Raw genomic sequence first — 23,917 nt, forward strand, 5'->3', positions numbered from 1 at the left:
TTTACCTCACAGCGAAGAAATGCAGGGGTCGGAAGAACTGTCCAATCATGTTTGAAATATCTTCATTATAACCCTGCTCCTACATCTTATTCTTCTTTATGAGATTCCCGATCATATAAAGATAACTAGTTAGACACTTTTGGGAATCACCAATAGTTATTTCTTGCTGGGATTGAGATGAAAAAATAATACCACTCTTACGTCTGTATGATAATTGTGAAGCTAGAGCAGATCATTGTTAGCTTAGCAGAGAGACAGCTAGCATTACTCTGTCCAAGGTCCCACAATGTTCTGCTAATAACTATGCAGCTCAAAATACAGAGTTATTCATCATTGTTTAACACTAAAAAGCAAAACATTGAGGACATAGTTCTGTGGATTACCTTGAGCAACGTTGTCCTTATTTCTGGATAGAGAGATTGTTGTTTGGATTGTCATATACTATGTGTGGTGCTTGAAGACCAGTGCACTGTTGTTCCATTTAAGATAAGTTAAGAGAACATTTGGATTTTGGGATGAACTGTCACTTTAACAATGTACATGGGTCAATCTTTTCGTGTAACTCTTAGCAAGAAAGCAATTAAGCTTACTTCCTAAAATGTCAAACTAAAGTTATAAAACCTAAACATCTACCTGTATAACCTTCTGTTTTTTCTATACTGTACATCGGTTCCCATTATGCATGTCTCCCATCCCCATCCCCATGTCCAGACCAGAGGCGCTGGTGTGTATCCCCATGTGAGAGGCAGGTGGGTGAGGGCAGGGGGCACTAGCTGAGCCCCACAGGCCCAATCCATCACACAGTGACAGGAGCCATTAGAGCATGGAGGAGCATCTGTGGAGCCCCAGGTAAGAACGTAGTAGGTGTTACCTCATCAAATACACAGCAAGGGTATGTATGGATGTCATGATTCGTATGCAGGGCCTATAGCTCACCCTGCATACATGCAGCACACACAGATCTGTGTCTGGAGGGACCTCCAGGTCACATCTGCCCTCGCCTGCCTCGCCATTTCCACAACACCTGAGCTCTTGGCCCGGGGTCCTCTCCGTGGCCCTCCAGACACAAACACACAACGTTAGCAGTGACCCTTGCCGCTAATAGCCGAAGTGTGAACAGAACATCTGAGGTGTGAAAAGATAAGCTTGACATTCAGTGAGGGCCAGCTGGGTCGTGTCCCAGATCATATTCCAGTGTCTTTGTTGTTGGTTGAACAAAATCAATCTCAAAAGAGCGTTTCAGGTTTCTAAGAAGACATCTCTGAGCCCTGGTGTACAGACGGATGTACGGCATTGACATGACATCACCGAGATCACTCCCCTTAATCCAGTTCAGACTTTCAAAGCATCAGATGTCTGTATTGTTCTGGTCATGTAACGAGTGTCACCCCCTGAGGGACTGTGACTCATACTGTACCCGTATGTTAACAGAAGTATCTCCAGTGTGTAAAGATTAACTCAATAACCCTTATGTGGGGAGGTCTGTCAAACACATGAATGGATAGTACGGCTAAACAAGGCCACACATCTAAATATGGAGTAACATTATAGTGAAGATGTTTATTTTAAATCACACGTCCAAACAGATTGTTCACAACGCTAGAGCCTGAGTCTTGGCCGATTCCAGTTGTCCTCAATTGTCCAAACATTAATGTTAATGCTTAACTAACAATTAAAGAACGCCTTAAAAACAGTCCTTAAGACAGACAATTCACTGCACTATGCGTTGGGATAAACGCAGTGAGATCTCACCTTTCTTCCCAAACTGAATTAGTCTCTTATTTAAAATGAGCCTATTAACTAATGCTGTGCAGGAAACAGACTCGTAAAAAGCTAATGTTTCCACATAAATTGTGGCTAAACCTGACTTAGTAAGCAAAACAGTGTAACATATAAATGTAGTAAACGCAATACCTTAAAGTAAATCCATACACATGGCCATAAATACTTGAATCAGAATCTGGAGAATATCAGCACTGTAAAGGTCAGCTTGAGTAAACAATTTAATGATACAGATTTTTCCACTTTTGAAGACACCACGTCTTGGAAAGAAGTAATTAAAGCACTGTGAGCTGTAGGCTTAGTTGGCATTGGATATCAACACTGTAGATGCCAGTAGGTTTAACACTAAACATACGGACTAATGACTGCAGGGGGGGGAAGGAAAGGGAAGGGGTGTAATGCTTATTGAAAAGTGGATAGGACTTTGCGGGCCATAAAAACATAAATTCCAACTAATGCAGGCAGATTATGTAAGAAAGAGGTGTTCTTTATGTGTATTTGCATTGTCTAAAAGTAAAGATGCGTGATTATGATTTATCTAAAGAGCACAATGTTTCTCTAAGAAAGGTTATCCGAGGATGCATTGGTTGCACCGGATCTCTTAGAATAAGCTTCCCGCAGAGTTCAGATACCAAAGGATGCCTAGAGCTTTGCCTGCAGCATCCTCATTAACCAAACATGTGCATATTCAAATACTTCCTAGGCACTACTGTTTCTTGCACTTTCTCTTTTTTCTTTAATCCTTTTTCCAGAGAAGTGTCTATAGCGCTAACATGAACACATTCTTAAACTTTTCTTTTACACTAAATCAGCTGAATAATGTTTAATATTCACAACATCTATTGAGGAATATATAAAAGGTGGCATGTGGTATTCTAATCCGCTTTAGGATTTTGTATTTCCCGGGGACAATGATATGAGATAATTGGATCCATGTAAGCTCTAAAGCTGACATCGCACAGACAAAAGCCTGCAAGAAGAAACACATTCACAGTCCACAAACAAATTATAGACTATTCAATCTGACATTATATTCTGACCTGATTTAACAGGTTGCCTTATATAAAATGTCTCTTTTTATTCGAATAATCCTTTGATTTGGCTGCAGTTCTTTAAAGAAAAGCCTTTATTTCCTAGGTTTATTTGTACATATGCTAAATTGTAGTATATGCTTCTCATGTTCTAAGATCTGTTATGCATCCCAATAAATCAAGATAATATCCATGCATTACCTCCTCCTTCTGATTTGTATGCAGAGAGTATACAGTTTAATAGGTTTCTTTATGGAAGGAGTTCTAAACCTACATTTGGCATTACAGTGAAGCTCTCCCGTCTCCCCTCGCCTCACAATCCTTCTAATACCGCACACAGGCACGCCGTCAATGACCCAATGGGAGATTTGCCAGCAGATATAATTACTCTAATTGTAATTGACTGCGACGCTCACGATCAGATAATGTCAGGCCCCCCATTTCAACATTTCCCAACGCGTTAATGTTTCAAACGGACTGAGCCCATGTGGAGAGTTTGGTGATAAAAGCAGCATCGGCCCACCTGTGGTCGTCATTCATGCAACAATCCGGTTCTCTTAGTCTGACTGAAGAATGGGTTTAATGTTCTCCAAAAATAAATCTGGGACATGGTGAGAGCTACTTTTCCATTCTTTTATTCACTTAGTCTCATTCACATATCGTTAAAGGGGCACTGTCGTACTCATTTCCTGGTTTCATATTTGTATTTTGTGCCTCAACTGAAACATGCTTCCATGCTTTAATGTTCAAAAAGGTATTTTATTTTTCTCATACTGCCTGTGCTGCAGCACCTCTTTTCACCCTCTGTCTGAAACCAGAGCCCAGCCAGCTCTGATTGGTTAGCTGGCCGACCCTGTTATGATGGTCAATCGCTTAGAGGCAGGGGTTTTCAAAGTGTAGGAAGGTGAGCCTCCCCTCAGAGAACATAAGAACCCCCCCTCCTAATTATTTATTGCTATTATTTTTGTTATTATTGTTTTAACGATGCTGTTCAGGCTGTTCCTGTCTTTCAGTGGTACGGCTATGGAACCAGCGGATAAAAGAAAAACAAATAAGGCTCTCAATGAAGATACTATATGCTCCCCGGCAACGATTCACTGACACGTCAACATTTGCCTATCCTTATTACACTCCCCTCCCCTACTTTAGTGGGAACAAGGAGTCTGAGTCTTTGATGCGCGCAGGCGGATTGATGCGGGGATGCAAGTGTAGACAGGGAATCAAGCACAGATCATCCTCTCTGGCTGCGGCCTTGACCGGTACATTTGATCAAAGTCAATGCGGAAAACCCGCACTCACACAGGTGGAGGTGAAAGGAATGAGCACTCTTACAGCCTTTCTGGCGAGGTGGGGGAACTCGGTCTCCACAGACAGCCAAAAGTGTGCAAGTGACACTTCCTGCCAGACGCTGTCTCCTCTCTCCCTTTAGGTAACTTCACAAAAAGCCGATCCATGTTGCCGCTCGCATAAAGTTAGCTGAAGTTAACTAGCTAGATTTCACTGTTTCTCCTTATTTTCTTCTCACGCTGCGCCTCCCCTGAAGCTCTCTGGCGCCCCCCGGGATAGGCGCACCTCACCCTTTGAAAACCGCTGGCTTAGAGATGAGAGATGTCCTGCCCCCTAACCTAGCACGTATAATGTGTTTAAGCGTTAGCCAATAGTAGCGCAGGTGTTACGTAGCAATGTCACTATGTTACAGAAGAAAGCAGGGGAGTACAATTGAGGAGTTTCAGGCAGGGAGGGGGGGGGGGGGGGGAGGGGTGTGTGAGAAAAACTCTCTCTGGACGGATATTTGCGTTTGCAGACCATTTACATGCAAAACAAACTATTTAACACACTACAGGAAAAACCCCAAAAAGCATAATATGGCCCCTTTAATGTTACAATGCTGCTTTCCTATTCGTCTACTTCGGCTTGTGTGACCACGTTTTCAGCAGCCCGATACATTTCAAGCCCTAACATGAGGGAGGAACTGCATTTATTTCACTTCAATAGTTTTCCGCTCTGTTCACAACTAATGTCCACGCAGGCGGTTGAAGGATCGACTCGCCCAAAGGAATAAATCCCGTTGCTTATCATCGGTCAATGTGACTGCCTCCCTCCACAGAGACACAGGGAGATGAATGTTCAAGCTGCTGCAGTGGACTGTTTGCCATGAGGATATAGTCACGGTTCTCATAAATCCACACAGAACTACACTACATTACAAGCAGGCAACAAACCGCCCACGTGAACATGACTGACGTGATGATGACAGCTCTCCGACAGTGCTTCCTTTTATGTTGTCTGTGGAGCGACTTAATGACACTATGGAGATGTACATGGCAGCTTCATTTCCAGAGAAGTATGCTGCTGAACAGTCTCAACTCGAAAGAATGAAAAATAGTCTGTTGTTCTCTAAAAGCGCCTGACAACCCACGCAGTTCCTTAGTTGTCTCCTCAATGGAAAGAAACCCGCTGTGAGTTTTCTTTGCTGCAAAGAAGTGATTTATCTTTTCAGACTGTGAGTTTGTTATTGTCATTACTCCAGACCTGGTGGCATATTCACAGTAGAACTTGGTGAACATAATATTCACTTTTTTCTTTGACATTAAAGTTAGCAATATAAAAACTGGGTGGTTGACACAAGGAATATTAACAGCATTAGACTCAGTCTGAGTCAATTAAAAAAAAAGTTTAACTAGTTTACAAAGCTCTGATTTGTTTAGTATATACAGACAGTGTGTGTACAGACAGTGTGTATATACAGACAGTGTTTCCCCCTTTATACTCCAAGCTCCTACTTTGTCATTGACGATACAGCTTTAATGTAGCCTACCAACAGTAAAGAAAAAGAAATACAGAGGAAGCCGTTACTTAATGTTGTCCAAAATTGTGAAGAAACCTGCCAGTACACATTAGACATGCAACTTGCCACTGTTCATTCCTTCAAATGAAAAAAGTATGTATCCTTTTATATATTTTTCGTTTTGTAACTTTTTCTCAAAATATGATATGAGAAATACAGCACTGGATTTCAGAAGCTCGTTTTAGCAGGACATATCTGCCTCCTGAGACGCTGGCCAACTTAGTTAACCACAATGGCAAGCCATGAAAGAAATCCATAGGGCTTGCTCCACGCCAGAAGTGTAGTATAACTATCTGCCAGATATTCTCTCCCAAAGACAATTGGATCAGCAGGCTTTGTGGATTTTCAATCAAAAAGTTGAAAAACTGTCAGCTATGAGGCATCATCTCCCTCGGCCCCTTTGGCCCTGTGTCCTCTATGCTCTAGCCATGCCTGACAAGCCATTACAAGGCCTGTCTGCCTATGGCAATGGACGGGCTTGACTCCAGAGGGCACAGAGTCAGATAGAGGACAGGGTGGAGAAGACAGCACTCCTCATTTCCAAACTACGCTGAGCAATGAAATGGAATTGCTCTTCAATAAACCATATTCTCTCTTTTGTTTCTATCTCTATCAGTTACCGCCCCCTTTCTTGCTGACCCCTCTCCCTCCTTGCTGCACAACCTATTCCAGTAAGTGCTGTTCTGTGCTTGGGGGCGTGCCAGATACCAGCTCTCTCATTGGCTGGTTTGGGGCTCTTTTGTCACATTGTGTCCTGTTGAATTTATCATGATGGCTAGAGAGCTGTGGATGTCATATTGACAAGACAGCTAACGGTAAATACTTCTGACAGGAGCTGTTGGAGAAAAAGGCAACTTAATAGCCGAATGCTTCAAAAGCAACAAGGAAATATGAAATGGCGATCAATCTTTGTTATTATCAGCTATTTCTTTTAAGAATGCTTTTATTTTCTTCTCTTTCTTTCCCTGTGTGCAAAATGAATAAAAGCAACCTCACACACTCGTAAGCAACAGGAGAAAAACCCCAGGGACACACATTGATTTGACTGAATGCTAATGTGGCAAACAGCTTACTTTTCATCGTTATGTTTTAAAGACATCAAATGAATCATAACAAATGATTAACACTGATGACTCGACGGGCAATTAGCTACTCATTCTCAAGTTGAGTCTAGTGTTAGTCATTTGTTAAACTGATCTCTGTTTAGGTGTCTAGAATGTATGTTTCCTATAAGAAAAAAGTGCAGCCATAAACTTAAATTACAAATAAAGGACCGATAATCTGCAACAAACTCTTCATCACCATAATAATCCATTACGTTCCATTCAGATCTCTCATCTACACAAGATATGTTGGCTTTTGCAATAAAACAGCAGTAGCATGCATCGCTTTGGCCACATAAATATGTTTTCTCTTTTTAACATGTGTGTCTTTGTATTTGATTGAAAACACAATAATGTGACCTGAAAGGACCCAGCTGTGTGCACACACACACACACACACACACACACACACACACACACACACACACACACACCACACACACACACACACACACACACACACACACACACCACACAACACACACACACACACACACACCACACACACACACACACACACACACACACACACACACACACACACACACCACACACACACACACACACACACACACACACACACACACACACACACACACCACACACACACACACCACACACACACACACACACACACACACACACACACACACACACACACACCACACACACACACACACACACCACACACACACACACACACACACCACACACACAGGTGCAGGCAACCAGATACATTTGAAAAAGCACTGAGAACAAACTGTTTACCTTGTACACGAGCATGACGACCTGTCGCAGTTTGAGCTTGTGGAACACGCAGACGTCGTAAAGCGCCGACACGGCCAGGACGGTCACTCCGAGCTCCTTCCACAGCATGCTGCACGCAGCGCAGACCAGACTGCCCAGGAACCACGCCACGAGCCGCACTGGCCCAGCGTGACCCCGCAGCTGGCAGTGGCGCATGTAGCAGAGCAGGGACAGCAAGAAGAAGAGGGTGGCCCCTTCATCCGCACGGCCCACGACCCCCGCCACCGCCTCGGTGTGGATGGGATGCGAGGCGAAGAGCAGGCCGGCAAGCAGGCTCCACAGGCCACCTCCGAGCAGCAGGCGAGCCAGGGAAGTGAACAGGCCCGTCACAGCCCCGTGGAGGGCCACGTTCACCAGGTGGTAGCCCCAGGGCTCCATCCCACCCACCGCATGGTTGAGTCGGAAGGAGAGGGTGCAGAGGGGTCGGTAAGACTTATGGCTGCCACTGTGGGTGAGTAAGGTGCCCCAGAAGTCATCGTAGAAGATATTTGTCCAGGGGGTTTCTGGGAGCAGGTCCTGATTGGTCTTGATTGCACGGCTGTAGAGAGAATAACAAACGTGAGTAAAGGACTTACGGGTAGGAGAAAAAAAAAACAGTGTACACGCTGTAGATGAAAAGATCAAATCAATATTTGATTCTGTACACAGAAAGGTTTGTCAATTTCATTAATGCCAAACTGCTTCACTGATTGACCACTCGCCTAATGAATGAAAGTGCTGTTTGAACCAGCCTGGTCTCCTTAACAATGAGGATCCTCTACATTGAGATTACATATCATAAGTACACTTATATACAAAGAAGACTGGTGTTCATGTTCTGTGTGACAACCAAAACTCATCATTCGCTCATTTGAACTTATGTTCATAAATAAATATTTAAAGAAACTTAAATATTTTGCCTAAACATTTTTTTCCACTTATGTCTTCTTAAGTAGACTTTTGTTTACCTGATAAATCAATATGTGATACTGTGCTGAAGGCAGACATTTGTATGAACTAGATGATTGTCAAACGGCTTCACTGCTAAGTCTGATCATAGTGTGGGCTTAGCAGGAAATATAAATTGCTGTAAACTGAAACTTCACATTTGCTTACAGCTTTTCCCCGAGAGTGTGGTCATGTGGGACTCACCAACAGAGCATTTAGAAGGCAAGCCTTAAGCCCTGGGCAGCTTTGCCACCACAGCCAAAGCTCTTACAGCTGTGGACCTCTGGAATTAAGCAAGAGCGCCACACCCTTAACCCCAAACAAATACCGGCACGCAGTAGGGGAACGCCATGTTGGCAAAAATGCAGCTTGGAGAGAAGGGTTACGAGCGATATGGCAGCTCGGAGCTTGTCTGGGGAAAAAGCAGCAGTTGTGCAAAACGGAGGGACAGGCCAATTTTGAGAGACATTTTCTAGACAACCACTGAGTAACTTTGACCTCCCCTCTGTCAGGGATGAACCGGCATGACCTACCATTGCCGCTACATCAACCACAAGCTGTGCATGTCGATGGCGGCATGAGGGGGGGCTGCCAGCAGGGGTCAAGGAAGGCATGCTTCTCCCAACAGTAGTGATTAAATAAAAGTTAAAGGTTTTTCCTATCTTTTCTGCCACGTTCTGAGGTGTCTGACAGAGTGTCAGGCCTGCTGCTTTTAACTACAGCTGGTGGTGCTGATGAGGATTTGAAGGCAACATAATGAGGCTCTGCAGAGACAAGGTGCTTGGCAATAGGGGAACAGAGGTGTGATTAAAGGCGTGATGGATGGGACATGACATGTGATAACAAGCCAAGTGCAGCAGGTTGAAATGTGTCCTCACTGCAGTCACGATTAACACACGCATCAGTTCAACAGGAGATAAAGGTGGGGACAACAACACCTGAAGGAATAATCATTTTAATCTGTGTGTATAAAATGAACATAAATGGGAAGAAAAATGAATGACCCAAAAAAAGCAGTTGACTCAAGAGTGAGAGATGATCTTAAATATTCCTAAAAACTATGATAAAAATACTTAATATTATTTTCTACTTTCACTAAGTTCAATTTTGAAACAACCACCAGAGTTGAGCTCATCTTCAGAATGTTAACCTAAAATATACAAATGTAATGTATTTAGGAGCAAATGTTCAGCAATAAAATAAATGCTTTTTGGTGAAGAAAAGCAAAAAAATCTCAATAAATCTGGAGGAAAATATTCAAATCTACAATTTTGAAGCGAGGACTCTATTGAAAACCTGATATAAAAGAATGATTGGCCCTGCGATTATACCCCTTAAGGGTCTGAGTGTCTGTATTTTGGCTACACCGTTAACAGACTTATTAACCTATAGCCGAGGTTGAACTTTAAACACAACACAATTTAAGAAAATAAACTTCTACATTTCTGCCATCTACATCATCAAAGCCAAAATGGCATTGGGAAGGCACAAGGTTTAAACACATCACATCCGCACATCTCTTACCACCAGACAAAGTTGGAAAGGTGTTCAAAAGCAGCCCTTCTTATGATGGTTCTAAGGGAAATAAATACTACCTGGCTTTGGGATGTTGGGGAAATAATCTGCTGGGATATAATAGAAATGCCTTGGATGTCAGAGCACAGAAGATTGGGTTTCACCAGCTTCTCGGACGGAGTCTCCATCTCTCCACCAGCCGGCTTAAGAGTCAGTAGCCCAACCCTCCACTTCATGACTCAGAGATGCCAGTTTATTTTCTCTGGCCCATTTGTCAAGTAAGATCTTCATTCCGCCGCGAGATGCTCACATAAGAGGCATTATGGTTCAATTACATCTTTAAGCCGTTTTGGAGACAAGTGTGCTCATTTTCCACTGCACAGTGAGGCCATATACATTATAGATTTCCTCAAAACCACACAAGACTCTTTTCTGGCAGCAGAATACAGACTAAAGCCAGTGCCACTCACTCAAGCCCAATGCTTTTACTGCCTTGGCTTCCTGAGTCACAGTGCATGGGGTTCACCTATCAGTTGGTGTCTTGCTAATATGTCAGAGGCAGGGGGGTCCCTAAAGTGCTTGACAAGTGGAGAATCGAGGAAGGCAGAGAAAGATGGTAAAGGGTTACCTCTTTATATCACTCTGCAAGAACTACTCAGAGCAGATGATGGGAAAACCCACAGCTGAGTTAACACATTCACAGTCGTAATGCAATATGGCTGGTAAATATAACAAGTATAACAATATTGAGATATGAGACTAGACATCATCCTAAATGTTGGACATTGCAAGATTTATTCGTGCATGGTTTTAAGGCCAGTTTAGGAGCAATGAATGTTCATTTTCAGAATTTACCAGAATTGTCTTGCCTTTATATACTCAGTATATTGACATTACTGACAATTATGCATCAACGCAATCATAAACCAAACAATATTGGCCCAAATACTGATATTGATGTGTTTGGGTAAGAATATTGGGATACTTGATTTATTCATATCGCCTAGCCCTAAATTCAATTTGAATAATCCAATCTATGGAAAATCCCAAACCCACAGGTCTGGGTCATTGTCATCAGACCGTGCTCCTCTACCAGCTAAGAGGCCAGGCATATTGAGTTTCTGCGGCTGGCTGGGCCCATTTCTCAGCAGAGCTCGAGACACGGAGGACCCCTCTGTGCACTGCAAACTTTTTCCAGCCGGGAGCACATTCCTCCCCCGACCGCTCGCCTGAACGCCTGACTCCCAAGAGGACCGAGGGGATCGTGTGGCTGCTAACAAGAGGAGCCTCTGAAAAACTGTTCGAGATCCCCATGACTCAGGCCAGATCATCTACATCTTCCTGCCAGCAACAGTTCCTTCACAACAAGACCAGTTCTCAATCTGTCACAATGCGGACTAGAACTGGGGGGGGGGGGGGGGTAAGACTCTAAAGGGTTTAGAATTATATAAGTAAATGCTTGTTTGAATATGTACAGGAAACAGAGTAAGGAAAATGCTTGTAGGTGCCAAATCATTCTAATGTACACAATAGCTCTAATTGGAATAACTGTGGTGAACATAGGGAACCTAGAGCGTTAAATTACATTGACAAAAACATAGATGTGTGAACAGAGAAAACAAAGGCAACAAAGTGTCTGTTGTTCACATCTAAGGCCTGACTAACTCTTCTCACAGCTTCACAAAAACATCACTTTCGCTTTAACACCACTTTAAAAAGCAAAGAGAGGACACCGAAAATTGGCTTTTTCTCCTATGCTGCCGTGACGGTCCTCTGTCACTCAACAAGCTTTCAAGTATGAAGGTTATTCTCTGCCTCCCCCCCAAAAAGCCTTGCTTTTAGTACTGTGCTATGTGAATACAAATGTACATAAACGAAAATCTAATGAAAGGCAATTGCTTACACAAAAGCTGAAGAACATTTAATTATAGACCCAAAGTAAAACAATTTCGTTCTTGGGCGTACCCCTAACCCCAGGCTGAGTTCAAAAACATTTCCATGAAAAATGCTCCTGCTATCTCCTTATTTGAGTACCAATCATGTGAGAGCTAACCTCTTTACCCCTGGAACAGTTTCACTTATAATGTAAATGCACCAGCAGGGTGAAAAATGCAATGACTACAGAATCCACGGGAAGAGGCTATCTAAAATTGAAGATTGATTGGCATTCCGGCACAGATATGCAGTGGGCAAACATGCAGGAGATGAGAATGGATATTTGATAGAAGATTGAAAACCTAGAACATGTCATCAGGATTTTCCCTTTATAACTACTCAATGGATTTAAGATGAAGCTCTGAGTGAAATGGAGCTGTATGACTGGGATAACATCTATTTTTAAATCCTCCAAAGCCTGGTGGAAAATAATATACCAATCTCTAAAATATTCCATTGAAGGAGTGCATATTGTGGCGCACCTATCCGCAATTCGCAAGAGAGACAGAATCGTTTGAAGGAATGTGCGCTTTTATGGCTAAAATATCGAAAGCCCACTGAAGGAAATTCAACAAGTAATGGGTAAGAAAGAATACAGACGGGAAACACTGAAGTGAAAATCCATTTGTGAAGAAGCATATGCAAAGAAAATCAACTCTTGTGGGAGTTTGGGGAAAGCGATCGAAGGTCTGCCAACTATATGTCATCACCCGGCTTCAATATCTGAAAGAGGCACAGTGGTATATTTAGACTGCCCACAGAGACACCGGGGTAGCCCGCTCAGTGTTTCCGGCAAGCTCTTTTGTCTAATGTTTCTTCCCATGGGCCTGCTAGCAGGTCATTAATGGCATACCTCCACTTCACTCATCTTACCTAATATAGGAACAAAATAAGTATTCTGTGGCCAAGAGAACATACTCTATTAATGCTTTATTTAAATGTTCTATAAGTAATGAAATACATCTTTACAATTGATTTTAATAGGCAATTTAACAAAAACATTAACACTTTTAAATCTTTCATGAATTGAAAGATAAATTATGTCTTATGTTGTGCCTTAAGGCTGCTGTGGTTAATGTATTCACTGGCATTGGTAAAGCAATCCAACTCTCATTTCAACACATACATTATTAATGCAGCGAGTGATAGAGGAAATGCACAACTAAAAATGTGCCAAATGAGAAGTGGGGGGTATCACTATTGTGGGGCATTCTTACAAATAGCTTCTTTAACCTGTTGAGCCCTGAGCCTGTATTTCAGGTTTCAGCCTCGAAAATGACATGCCCAGAACAAATGACTATAATTATCTTCACTTCTAAAAAGGGGTAAATTAATAATCTTTTCTCTCAAAGCAACGATACACCTGTGAGTTGGATGTAGAAAGTGAGAACAAATATAGATGTTTTTATTTTAAAGTAAATTCAGATTGAACATAGTAAAAAAATGGTATTATAGTGTCCGTCCAAACAAAACCATTACTTATAGTGAAAACCACCCTTGAATGATGGGATAGTAGACTAAAAGCTTTAGGAATCCAAACTATAACATATAATAAGTACCCTACATCAAGATTGATGCAAAACAAGTGTAATTTGACCTTTTTAGAGAGGTTTAGAAAAAAAAACCCACCTCTGGGGTCATTTGGGTGTATTTGCCATATCTCTGGAACCCAATGGTCGATTTTGGTGATTGACACCACTTTAGAACCGTTACAGCCAATATAATTGAGGGGAAGTTCCTAAATCCACCTACACGTTACCATTGAGGAGTGAGAGTGATGCCCAAACCGACATAAATGTTATGATGGATTATCAGTAATAATTTCGAGTTTGTGCAGATCCGATGAAGTATAGAATATTTCTACCGTGAGTTATGTGCTAAGTGCGTTAGCTATCTTAGTGCTAATTCAGAGGCTCGGCGTTGGACTTGTGTTTTGTTTAGGTAAAAATTAGAGATGTCCCGATCCGATCACGTGATTTTCAAAAAATCGGGGATCGGGAGAAAAAAATCGGGGATCGGGATTTTTTTCTTTTTTATATAATTTTTTTTTTTAATTTAATGTTACAAAACAAAAATGACCATGTTCACGTCTTAAAGTCATCCTGAGGACTTCGTTTTGGTTTGAAATTACACAACATCATGTATGTGTTGCTTTCTTTGGGCTTGTTTTCATAGACCTGGTGGCTTATTTCTCTCAAATCTGGCAACAGAGTGGGCGCAGTGTCTAATAGTAGCAGTAAGCTAACGAGAGGCTACGTTCAGCTGGTGACTCGGGAGTCGGGACAGAGAAAATGTCAGGAGTTTGGAAGTATTATAAAATTGAAAGCGAAGGCAGTGTAACAGCCAGATGCAATGTTTGCAAGGCAGAGGTTCCGCGTGGTGGAAAGAACAGAGCTACGTTCAACACGAGCAATCTAATACGCTACCTGAGAAACAAACACCAACAACAACACGGCGAGTACACAGCGGCCACTCGGGTAACGGCACTGAAACAACCGACACTTTCAGAGACTTTTAAAAAGAAAGAGAAACTGCCCCAGAACAGTAAAAAGGCCAACACAATAACAGCCAAGATAGCTGAATTCATCGCGTTGGATGACCAGCCGTTATCTGTTACCTTTTTTTTCTCTTAATGCATTGCATAAAGATCGGATCGGGAAAAATCGGTATCGGCAGATTGTCAAAATCAAATGATCGGAATCGGATCGGGAGCAAAAAAAGGTGATCGGGACATCCCTAGTAAAAATGGTTCATATCGTCAGGTAGCTGAGTTTCTTCTAGTTAAGTGGGTATGACACATTCATAGTTTTGTTAAATGTTAAGAAGCCCTCAGACGCCAAACATGATAACATGTAGCCAAGCATGAACGATTTAAGACTAGCTCAGCAAGCCAGAAAGGGAGAAAAAAGGACCTGGGCCCCGTTCAACAAAGAGGAAGAAGTCCATTAGTTTTGGCCTTCGTTTCATAACTCCGTTTCTGTATCTTGAGGCTATAATGTAATTAATAACTCCAGTATCACAGTGTCACTGAGTGTTTTGATATTTTAGCATTAACAAGAGGGCAGCGCAGTGAATGAATGACGAGGAAGCCTAGAGAGGACAAACGGAGAAAGTACCACCACTGAGATCGCCGTAAAATCCCTATTGTCAAGGATGAAAGGCTGCTTGCTTCTTCTTGACACATGTGATTAGCATCGCCATATTAAACGCTCTTAATAAATCAGCCTTGGGGAAGCATTAAAGAGCTTCCATTTTACACAAGATAGATTGTTTTAGAGTGACCATTTTCTGTTATTTAAGAAAAGGAAATATCTCATGCCATTATATGTTATTTCTGGATGAAAAATACTGTACATGTCTTAGTGAAAAGTATAACACTTTCTTCATACTTTTTTTCCCCATCAAACTAACCAATTTATATTAATTTACAGCAACAGATTCAATCCCCCTCCCCCCGCCACGCACGCACGCACACACACACACACGAAAGGAAATGAAGGGTGTTACACTATTATCCCCGGCTGTGGACGCCTGATGCCTCCCCTCCATCATTGTAATTGATGAAAGGCAGGAGAGTAAAGATGGATGACATGCTGCATTGACGATGGACAACCAGGATAAAACTAATTCATTAGTGAAGAATCTGGGCTAAATCTAATCTCTACTCATAATGGAGCACTTCTTCCGTTTAGTGTTCCCCATTATAATGAAAATATAGATAAGTGACATAATAACTTAACAAACATAGTTATTTCAAGCCCAACCATTATCGTTTATTAAACTTAACAAAACCTAAAGATTTTTTAAGCCTTAATATATGGAGTGTTGCGTTTTTATTTTTTATTTTATATTATGTGTAATATGATGCTTAAAACTAATAACACAACCCGGAGATTTTTTTTTTCCTCGAAATGTAATTAAGAATGCAATTTAGTTGCATAAGGATGCAAGTTAAAAAAGGTTGTTCAAATCAGCAGGATCCATTGCCTCAAGCTTTGCAGATAGTTTGGCATCTGTTTTTGTTACATTCCGATTCATTTTGCAAAGCTTGCATTCAAAACACATGAAAAGGAACTCACTAAACGTTCACTGAAAAGAATCTAAGTGTTTTTCAGAGTGCAACATGTAACACTGTGTCCAATTCATCCAGCAATGTTCCCTAACTAAGTGGAATAAGTCTTCTCTTCAGGGAGGGTATTTGCATTACTCCACTGGCACAATCATACACACTCACTCCATTTCATGGCACAGTAGACAAGCAAACACTGGGACACTGAGACACTGAGTCTGGAGCGGGGCACGGCGGTGTGTTTTAGCTCGGGGACTGCCCGAGCCTGCTGTCTAGCATCCCTGATCAGCCCTTTGTGCAGTACGGGATGGGCACAGTAGGGCACGACCTGAATGCTGATCCCCGAGAGCTAACCAGCCGGCCAGCAAACCAACCAACCAGTGAGCCACACTTCCATCCGGCCAACCAGGCTGGCAGAGCAGGAATCCTGGCAGCCCGGCATTGAATCCGCATGGTGTAAAGTTGCCAGGGGCACGTATGAGTCCTGCTAACATCTCCGATGTCAAACAGAGGCCTCAGGGCCACTGTCCTGTTTGATGGAGCTGTCTGGAATCATGCATCTGTTACTTGGACAACACTTCAATTATATCTTATAGGCAAAAAAAACGTATGTTCAACATGTTGCTGCTCTTTATCTTAAAGTACAACTTGAAAAAAAGCTTGTCGTTCTGTCTAAACCAGGACTGTTGTTAGCAAATCACCTAAATGTCAAAGTGCAAAGTTGTCTGATGTTTATAGTCAATTCCAGGTGTAAGAGCCAATTACAGGAGCTGCATGTGTAGGGCGCAGCAGGGTGATATACACTGATTATTGTATCCAATAAATCTGTCAGCATGTGCAGGGCGGCTGGGCCACTGCTGTAGGCCACACACACACACACACACACACACACACACACACACACACACACACACACACACACACACACACACACACACACACACACACACACACACACACACACACACACACACACACACACACACACACACACACACACACACACACACACACACACACACACACACACACACACACACACACACACACACACACACACACACACACACACACACACACACACACACACACACACACACACACACACACCTCTCTTGTGTCCAAGCAGAAACGGTTGCTTTGAATCCGTCACTTGTTGTGTCTTCAACAAGCGTCCTCGTGGGGAAAGTGTGTGGGCAGTCAGAGGTAAGAACTTCCCACCACATGGTTTGAGTTTAGGAGTTAGGTGAAACTAAATTGGAAGCCCTGTACCTTTACATATTGATGTTCCAGCACCTGTTTGCTTTGAGTACAATCCATCCAATAGATGTTGAGATATTTCAGTCTGGAGCAACATGTGGGGACCACTTGCAATCCCTAGAGCCATATTAATGTAGCCAAAAATATCTGTTTCTGATGTCCAAAACAGCTAGAATAGAACAAGCTGCCAAATCCCAATTTGATAATTTCTAGAACAACCGCTAAAAATCGTTGAAATTAGTCTGCCAAACTATTTGATTTAAAAAGAAAAGTCACATGAGAAGGCACATTTCTTACAAGGGTCACAACATTCATCAAATATAATTTCTCAGTGCCTTGTTAGGCTTCATTGTCCACTCAAAGTGGAACATTTAACCAAACAGATTATTACTATATAAATGTCAATGCCTAAGGAAAATAAAGAACGAGGTCTTTGTTCTCAAACTGGTTCAACCTTCATGTCTCCCCTCAGCCTGACCCATGTCTAATGCTGCGGCAGTCACCCAGGCTCTGCTTGGAGGGGGCCGCTCCACAGCACTCCTCCTCACAACAGGAGGCTTTTTGTCATGCTCTGACCTTTCGACTATATGGGAATAAATGACTTGGATTTGTTCCTCCTCTCCTGTTTAGAGTGCTTCTCGTCCAAACGGAGCTGGAGATCAATGCAGACAAAGTAACTCTTCCTGAGTGCAAGACCCATCCGCTCTGGCTCGCCAATGGCCCGTTCAAGAATGGAGGGGCTCAGCGAAACCAGCGTCAGCACAGTGGGATGGAAAATCCTGTGCAAGCCAGACCCCAACCAATGAGTGAGCCTGACCAACCATCCATCCTTCTTCCCAAACCCTTTTTGAATGGAGGGTCTTCTTTACGAGGCACGGCAGCCCTGAAGGATGAGTCTGAATCATGGCACATCAACGCAGAGGCCTCCGCTCACTGATGTTTATTGCATGGGGGCTTAAGTGCAGGGAGAGCCTTTGAGCATGCCAGTGGAGCAGAAAGGAGAAGACATCTTTAGTGCCCAAGACCATCTCATATGCAGCATTTGAAACAGCTGTATCATGTCCCTCTTCTCCTCACAGCCATGAAGTTCTTTTTAAATATGAAGCTGCTGCCAGAGTGCAGGCGGACTCGGGGAGTTTGTGTTCAGGCTGACACTGCAATTAGTGTCTATTTTCTAGAAGCCCGGTTACATCAATGAAATGCAAACAAATATAAGAGAACCAATCAGCTAAAGGCAGTAAAAAAAGCTTACTTGATGAATTAGAACGCACACACACACACAGAATCCTTACATTAATGAATAGCAGCATTCAGGGAGTGATCTCATTATCACAACAGGCCAGTGTTCTCACAATGCTCTCAACCCAGCCTTTTTTCTTACCCTACCATTCTGACTCCAGTTCCAAGCCCTAATTAAAGGCACATGTAGCCTGATCACAAAGAGATCGAGAGCCCCCATCAACTGTCACGTGAGTGTGTGGGGGCTGTCAGTGCTAATATGGAAGAACTGGGTGAGTGTGGTGGTCCGTAGGGGATCAGTGAGGTCTGTCTATGACAGACTGATACAACGTTGATAGCTGATATTGTCGCCTCATTGTCTTGCTCTCGGATAGCCAATGTGAGCTGATAGACAGGGGGGAATCAGAGCAAGGCACAATGCTAATCTGATATATTTGTGTTGAATTTAAATTGGGAAAAGTAGCCTTTGATGTAAAAAATTAGATCAAAGATAATTTCTACGGTAGGCTACGATTAGGTAGACAATGTTTAAATGTGCAACCGAAAGAATAGAAGTCAACAGATCATTAAAAAGCAAACACAAAAAGCCTGAAGCCTGCTTTTCCTGCAAAAACAACCACAATATCTCCCGCACCGCCTGCCATTGCGTGAGACACTGTCTTGTAAACCTATAAACTTGTTAGAGGAACCCAAATAGCCTGCTACGTGTTTTTAAAGGCTTTGTCTTCCACATGGTGGCAATTTGCATTTTTCCGAAGAAGCTCATTTACGCAATTGAAATGTTATGGCCACCGAATCGCACAAACCACACAGCCTCTGTAACCACTGTAAAAACTTTGGATTTCCTCACTTTGTTTTCCGTTAAGAAATGATAGAATTGCTCATATACATAAGTAAACACAGAGGTTTATTTCATGTGTTCAAATGATTATTGAAGAGCTTCTCAATCTGTCACATATACAGGATGTACAAAATATTCAACTATTCAACAAAATCAACTTAATTAAATATTACAACACCAATTTGAAGAAAAATCATACAAATTTGCCATTTTAGTGTTACAAATTCAGCATTCATGCATTTAACCATAGGTCTTTGTGCCCTGAAGAAAGACAAATAGAAGCCCCCACCATTAACTGTAATGTTTCCTCCTGTGTCTTCATGTATTCTCTCTATTGTATCGTCACTCCTGTCACTGTACCACAAAATACTTTCCCCAGCCCATCTTTGTCTCTGAGCCAATAACATTCAGAGGCAATCTTCTTCACTTTGCATTGTCGAGGTAAATTGAATTCCAAACTAAGACACAACATACACCGCTTCAGTCAGCACTATTGGATTTTTCTCAAACCATTTGTTCGACAATACCAATTTTGTTCTCATAAAAGCACCACATTGTACAATTGATACAACACAAGACATAACATATTCAGATATACTGCACACGATGATGGTGTCATTAGCTTTGAATTACTCTTGGATAAAGTGGGCGTTAATCGATGTGTTTGGTCTGGTCTCCACTTAGCGCAGGTATCACACAGCAGCAATCTATCGTTTCTCTATCCTGAGGGAAAGCCTGATTGTTAAACAGACAGCTGCTTGTTTTCTTGTTCCTTACCAGTTTGCATAAATGATCCGAGTCATGTGACTCCACAGGGAGAGTTGCTCAATTTCATTATTTCCCTTAGAGGCTTGCTTTGAAATTGAGAAACATTCCCAAGTGTTGATGAAATTGAGCATATTCTGACATGTTGTGAGTAGCAAACATTTGTCTTCTATAAATGTAAAATGGGCAGTACACTGGCCTTGGAGGTTTTGAAGCTCGTATTTATTTTTGATGAGGGGTTATAAATGTTTGGCAGACTGAGATGTGATGTTACAGAGATGTATTGGCAATAAAATGGAGCTCAGTAAAGATGGTTGAAAATGTTATACGGGTCAGATATTATGAAAAGCATCTAAGTCAGCTCTGTAGATGGAAACATTTTCCACCCGCCGATATCTCAAACACTTACGTGGACTTTGAATACACTTTGTGGAATACTACAGGCTGCATGGTGACTGCATGAGTGAAACAGAAGAAAATGATTTCTTTCAAGGCCTCTGGTGAGGCTACACAAGAGGTAGCTGTTCCCTTTGATGTTCCCCCATACTGTATTCCTGGTTAGCGGCAAAACAACAAAAGGACCATGTGGTGCAGAGGACTTTTTACTTGAGTGGACCGGCGCTAACAAATCAATGCCATGCGTATGGTAAACCAGAGCAAACTGCTGGATGATTTCACGAGGTACATAAGATGTCATTCCTTTTATAGTTTAAAATGCTTACGATGAAATCCGAGTCAAGGAAGGATGGGGATTTCATTACATTTACATCATTACCATCCTACATGCCGGATGTTAATAAAGTGTCAGGGTGGTACCATCGCTGCCGGCCATGACAGAAGTTTTTTAAATTAGAGAGGCCTTCCAGTATAATGAAAGAAAGAAACCTCCCTGAGATGTGTGTCAAACATCAAAAAGCTCCACTCTACAGATAAAAAGAAAACGTAATAAGCCACGGATATAAAGATTTATTGATGCAAAGTCAGACATGTTAGTGGACGTGGAGACAGAGGGATATATAATACGTTTTTAGTGTAGTATCCAGACAGATGACGCCTGCTTTTTGGTTTTAATTCAGTCAAGTATGATAAATATTTGTAGGATTCATGTGGTCTGTGATGGAGGTTACCCAACCACCGGGGGCGCCTATGACTGAGGTCTGCTTTGTATTGCAGAGTTGTTAAAGCACGCATCAGGTTTTAATTCAATCATAATATGTGAACTTAATTTAAAGCACATTTTAGAAGCTGCACCAAGTAAACAACAATCATTCACTTCATTTTTGTAATGAATTAACCAAGTAATCTCCTTTATGTTCTGTAACTGGTCCGGAAAGAAATGCAGGAATTTATTTGACTTCTTCAATACATTACGACACATCATCAACCTCGGCTCAATAAACTGCCCATATCGTCATTAAAAACCTCCTGAGAACATGAAATCAAAACCCCTTTTTCTCCTTCTTTACTCAGGCACATTCACACTGACAGAAAGACTTGCATTCATTGCATTTCTGGAATACTTGTTGTTGGCATATTGTAGGTGGAGTGAACAAAGCTGAGGGAGTGGAGGCTGAAGCACCGGGCCCCCAGATAGGAGGACAAAGGGCCAGGCAGAGCCCCGGCTAAGTGAATGGGCCCTGACAAAAGCCTGAGAAGAAGAGCACTTTATGGTCCGGGTTGGTGGGAGAGGAGGTCTGTGCCCACGCATTGAGGCTTGGGTCTTGGTGAGCTGTTGGACCACGACCATGTGTGGTCCATTATCGCACCCGCCAAGGAGCGAACGCCACGCCTCCCTCAATGGGAAGACGGATGCCCCCTTACTGATTGCTCCAAAACCTGGTAAGAAAGGCTCCAGGAACAAAAGGCTCCCGTCCCGTTGGGAGAGAGCCATTGAAAAAGGTCGCGGGAGCATGCCTGGATGGGTTTGCTCTTCTTCAGAGGAGGACAATGCAGCTGACAGGTGCTCAAGGAAACAGACAAGAGGACATAGCGAGAGAAAGGACACGGTTGAGTTTGAGTGTGGAGGTGGATGACACTGGCTTCCTGAGGAGAGTACAACGCGTTTTATGACCTACATTTTAAGTTGGCTGGTTTATTGATGGAGCAAACAATGGAACCCAGCCGAGTCAACGTGGTGATGTTGAATTGGTAAACAGTTCTCGACCCAAATGTTGTCAGCAGAGTTCCTGCTGTTTGTGCTTATCTGTTCACAATGCCGCCTGACAAACCACCACACTCGCAGTCATTCAACAAACATGTCAATATTTCTCACGCACTGAAGCAGGACTTGTCAAAACATGAGAATAAAACCGTGCGTCATCCTCCCGTTTATTCATTTGTCTTCAACCGATCCGACTTGGAGTGCTGCAGCCCTTTGGAGCAGGAAACAGATGGAGCCATGTCCTTCTACTGATCAAAAAAGCCAGGGAGGCAGTCCAGGCCCCTCAGGGCTGTAGAGGTCTGAAGCCTCTACAAACATGCAGCCTCCATGTGCGTCAGCTGCTCTTTGAGCTGTTTCCAGGTCAGCCGCCAAAAGGGGGCAGGGAGCAGGCAGCTTCTCAGGAAACCTTTCCTTAAGGAATTAGGGTCAATGGTGCTGCTCTGCTGACCTGCCGAGTGTTCACATTTGGAGATCATGGGGGAATGGAAGGAAGAACGGGAGGACACTTACGTCACTCCTCGTCCCCCTCCTAAGGTGACCAGGTCGGTTACACAAGAGGCTTTAGAGCTGCATTATCCGCTGTTGACAGCAGATTAGAACGGGGTTCATGGAGCAGTGCGCTGGTGATGCTCCTCATCAGACACTTCAGTCCCTGTCTCGGTTGTCCAGCAGGCCATAACTCACAACTGTCACTAAATATCCGTCAGTGCTGAGCACGTATGGTCCATAAACACGCACTCTTCAAACAGCACTCAGCAGCTTGTTACAGTATGTGATGGATGCCTGGGAGTGGCCCTGGATGTGCTCAAGAGGCTTAGCAGTGCTTCCTTTTCCATGCAAAGGTCATCTTGACATTGAATTTAGTGAAACACAGAGGACGTTTCTTGGACAAAGTGGTGTGTCTTACTGTTGTGAAATATGATAGTTAATGTTAGGCAGCTGTAAATGCAACATATTCTTTCTTTCAGGATGTTCGCATGGTAGCCTTCTGGTGATAACATGAATAAGCCAGCCCTGCATTCAAACTGTTACATGATCAACAAGTCACCTGAGGGCCGGGGGGCAGGAACCTCAAGCCTGAAGGGTGACAACTCTCATGGCTATTATCAGCCGATACATTCCCATGTTATCAAATTCTGAATTTGAAATAGAAAATGCACCGGGGGAGCGAATTTCTTCAATACATCTTGTGACCAACGCATCAGTATTGTGACTATGTCGACTGATTGCAGTACAACAATGCCAAACAGGGTTTGAGGTCATTTAAACACGGATCACATATAAATTGCATATGTTGTCCAACAAAGAGCATTATCAAATGTTCCTTAAGGTATGTATCTCGATAACTATTCTTTGAAAATACAAATACAAAAGGATTTGTGTCAAAACAATTCACGATTCAATAAAGTCAGACTGAAGCATCCTTTGTGCATCAGTCAATCCTCACAGTAAACACAGAGCTGATCCCAGATCAGATGCAGCTGAAGGCTTTGAGCAGCTTTTCTCTCACTGATTGAGCGATTATGTTAAATGTTTGTTGTTTGTGTTTCATGTATTTGTGTCTGGATACTTGTCTGATGATGTTGGACATGGAGCTGCTGTGACGCAAGTCACATTTCAGACTTGATCTGACA

The 23,917-nt window shown here is 42.7% G+C and overlaps 1 protein-coding gene across 1 annotated transcript in view; it reads right to left on the reverse strand.

Moving 5' to 3' along the window:
- tmtc2b (transmembrane O-mannosyltransferase targeting cadherins 2b) overlaps nt 1-23,917 on the reverse strand; it is a 109,610-nt gene that overhangs the window by 55,669 nt on the left and 30,024 nt on the right. Inside the window, exon 2 of the mRNA XM_034086084.1 lies at nt 7,533-8,109. Within this exon, the coding sequence (XP_033941975.1) occupies nt 7,533-8,109 (577 nt within the window). The remainder of the gene's footprint in view (nt 1-7,532; nt 8,110-23,917) is intronic.

This window comes from Pseudochaenichthys georgianus, chromosome 6 (assembly GCF_902827115.2).
Source record: "Pseudochaenichthys georgianus chromosome 6, fPseGeo1.2, whole genome shotgun sequence".
Classification (NCBI taxonomy): Eukaryota; Metazoa; Chordata; class Actinopteri; order Perciformes; family Channichthyidae; genus Pseudochaenichthys; species Pseudochaenichthys georgianus.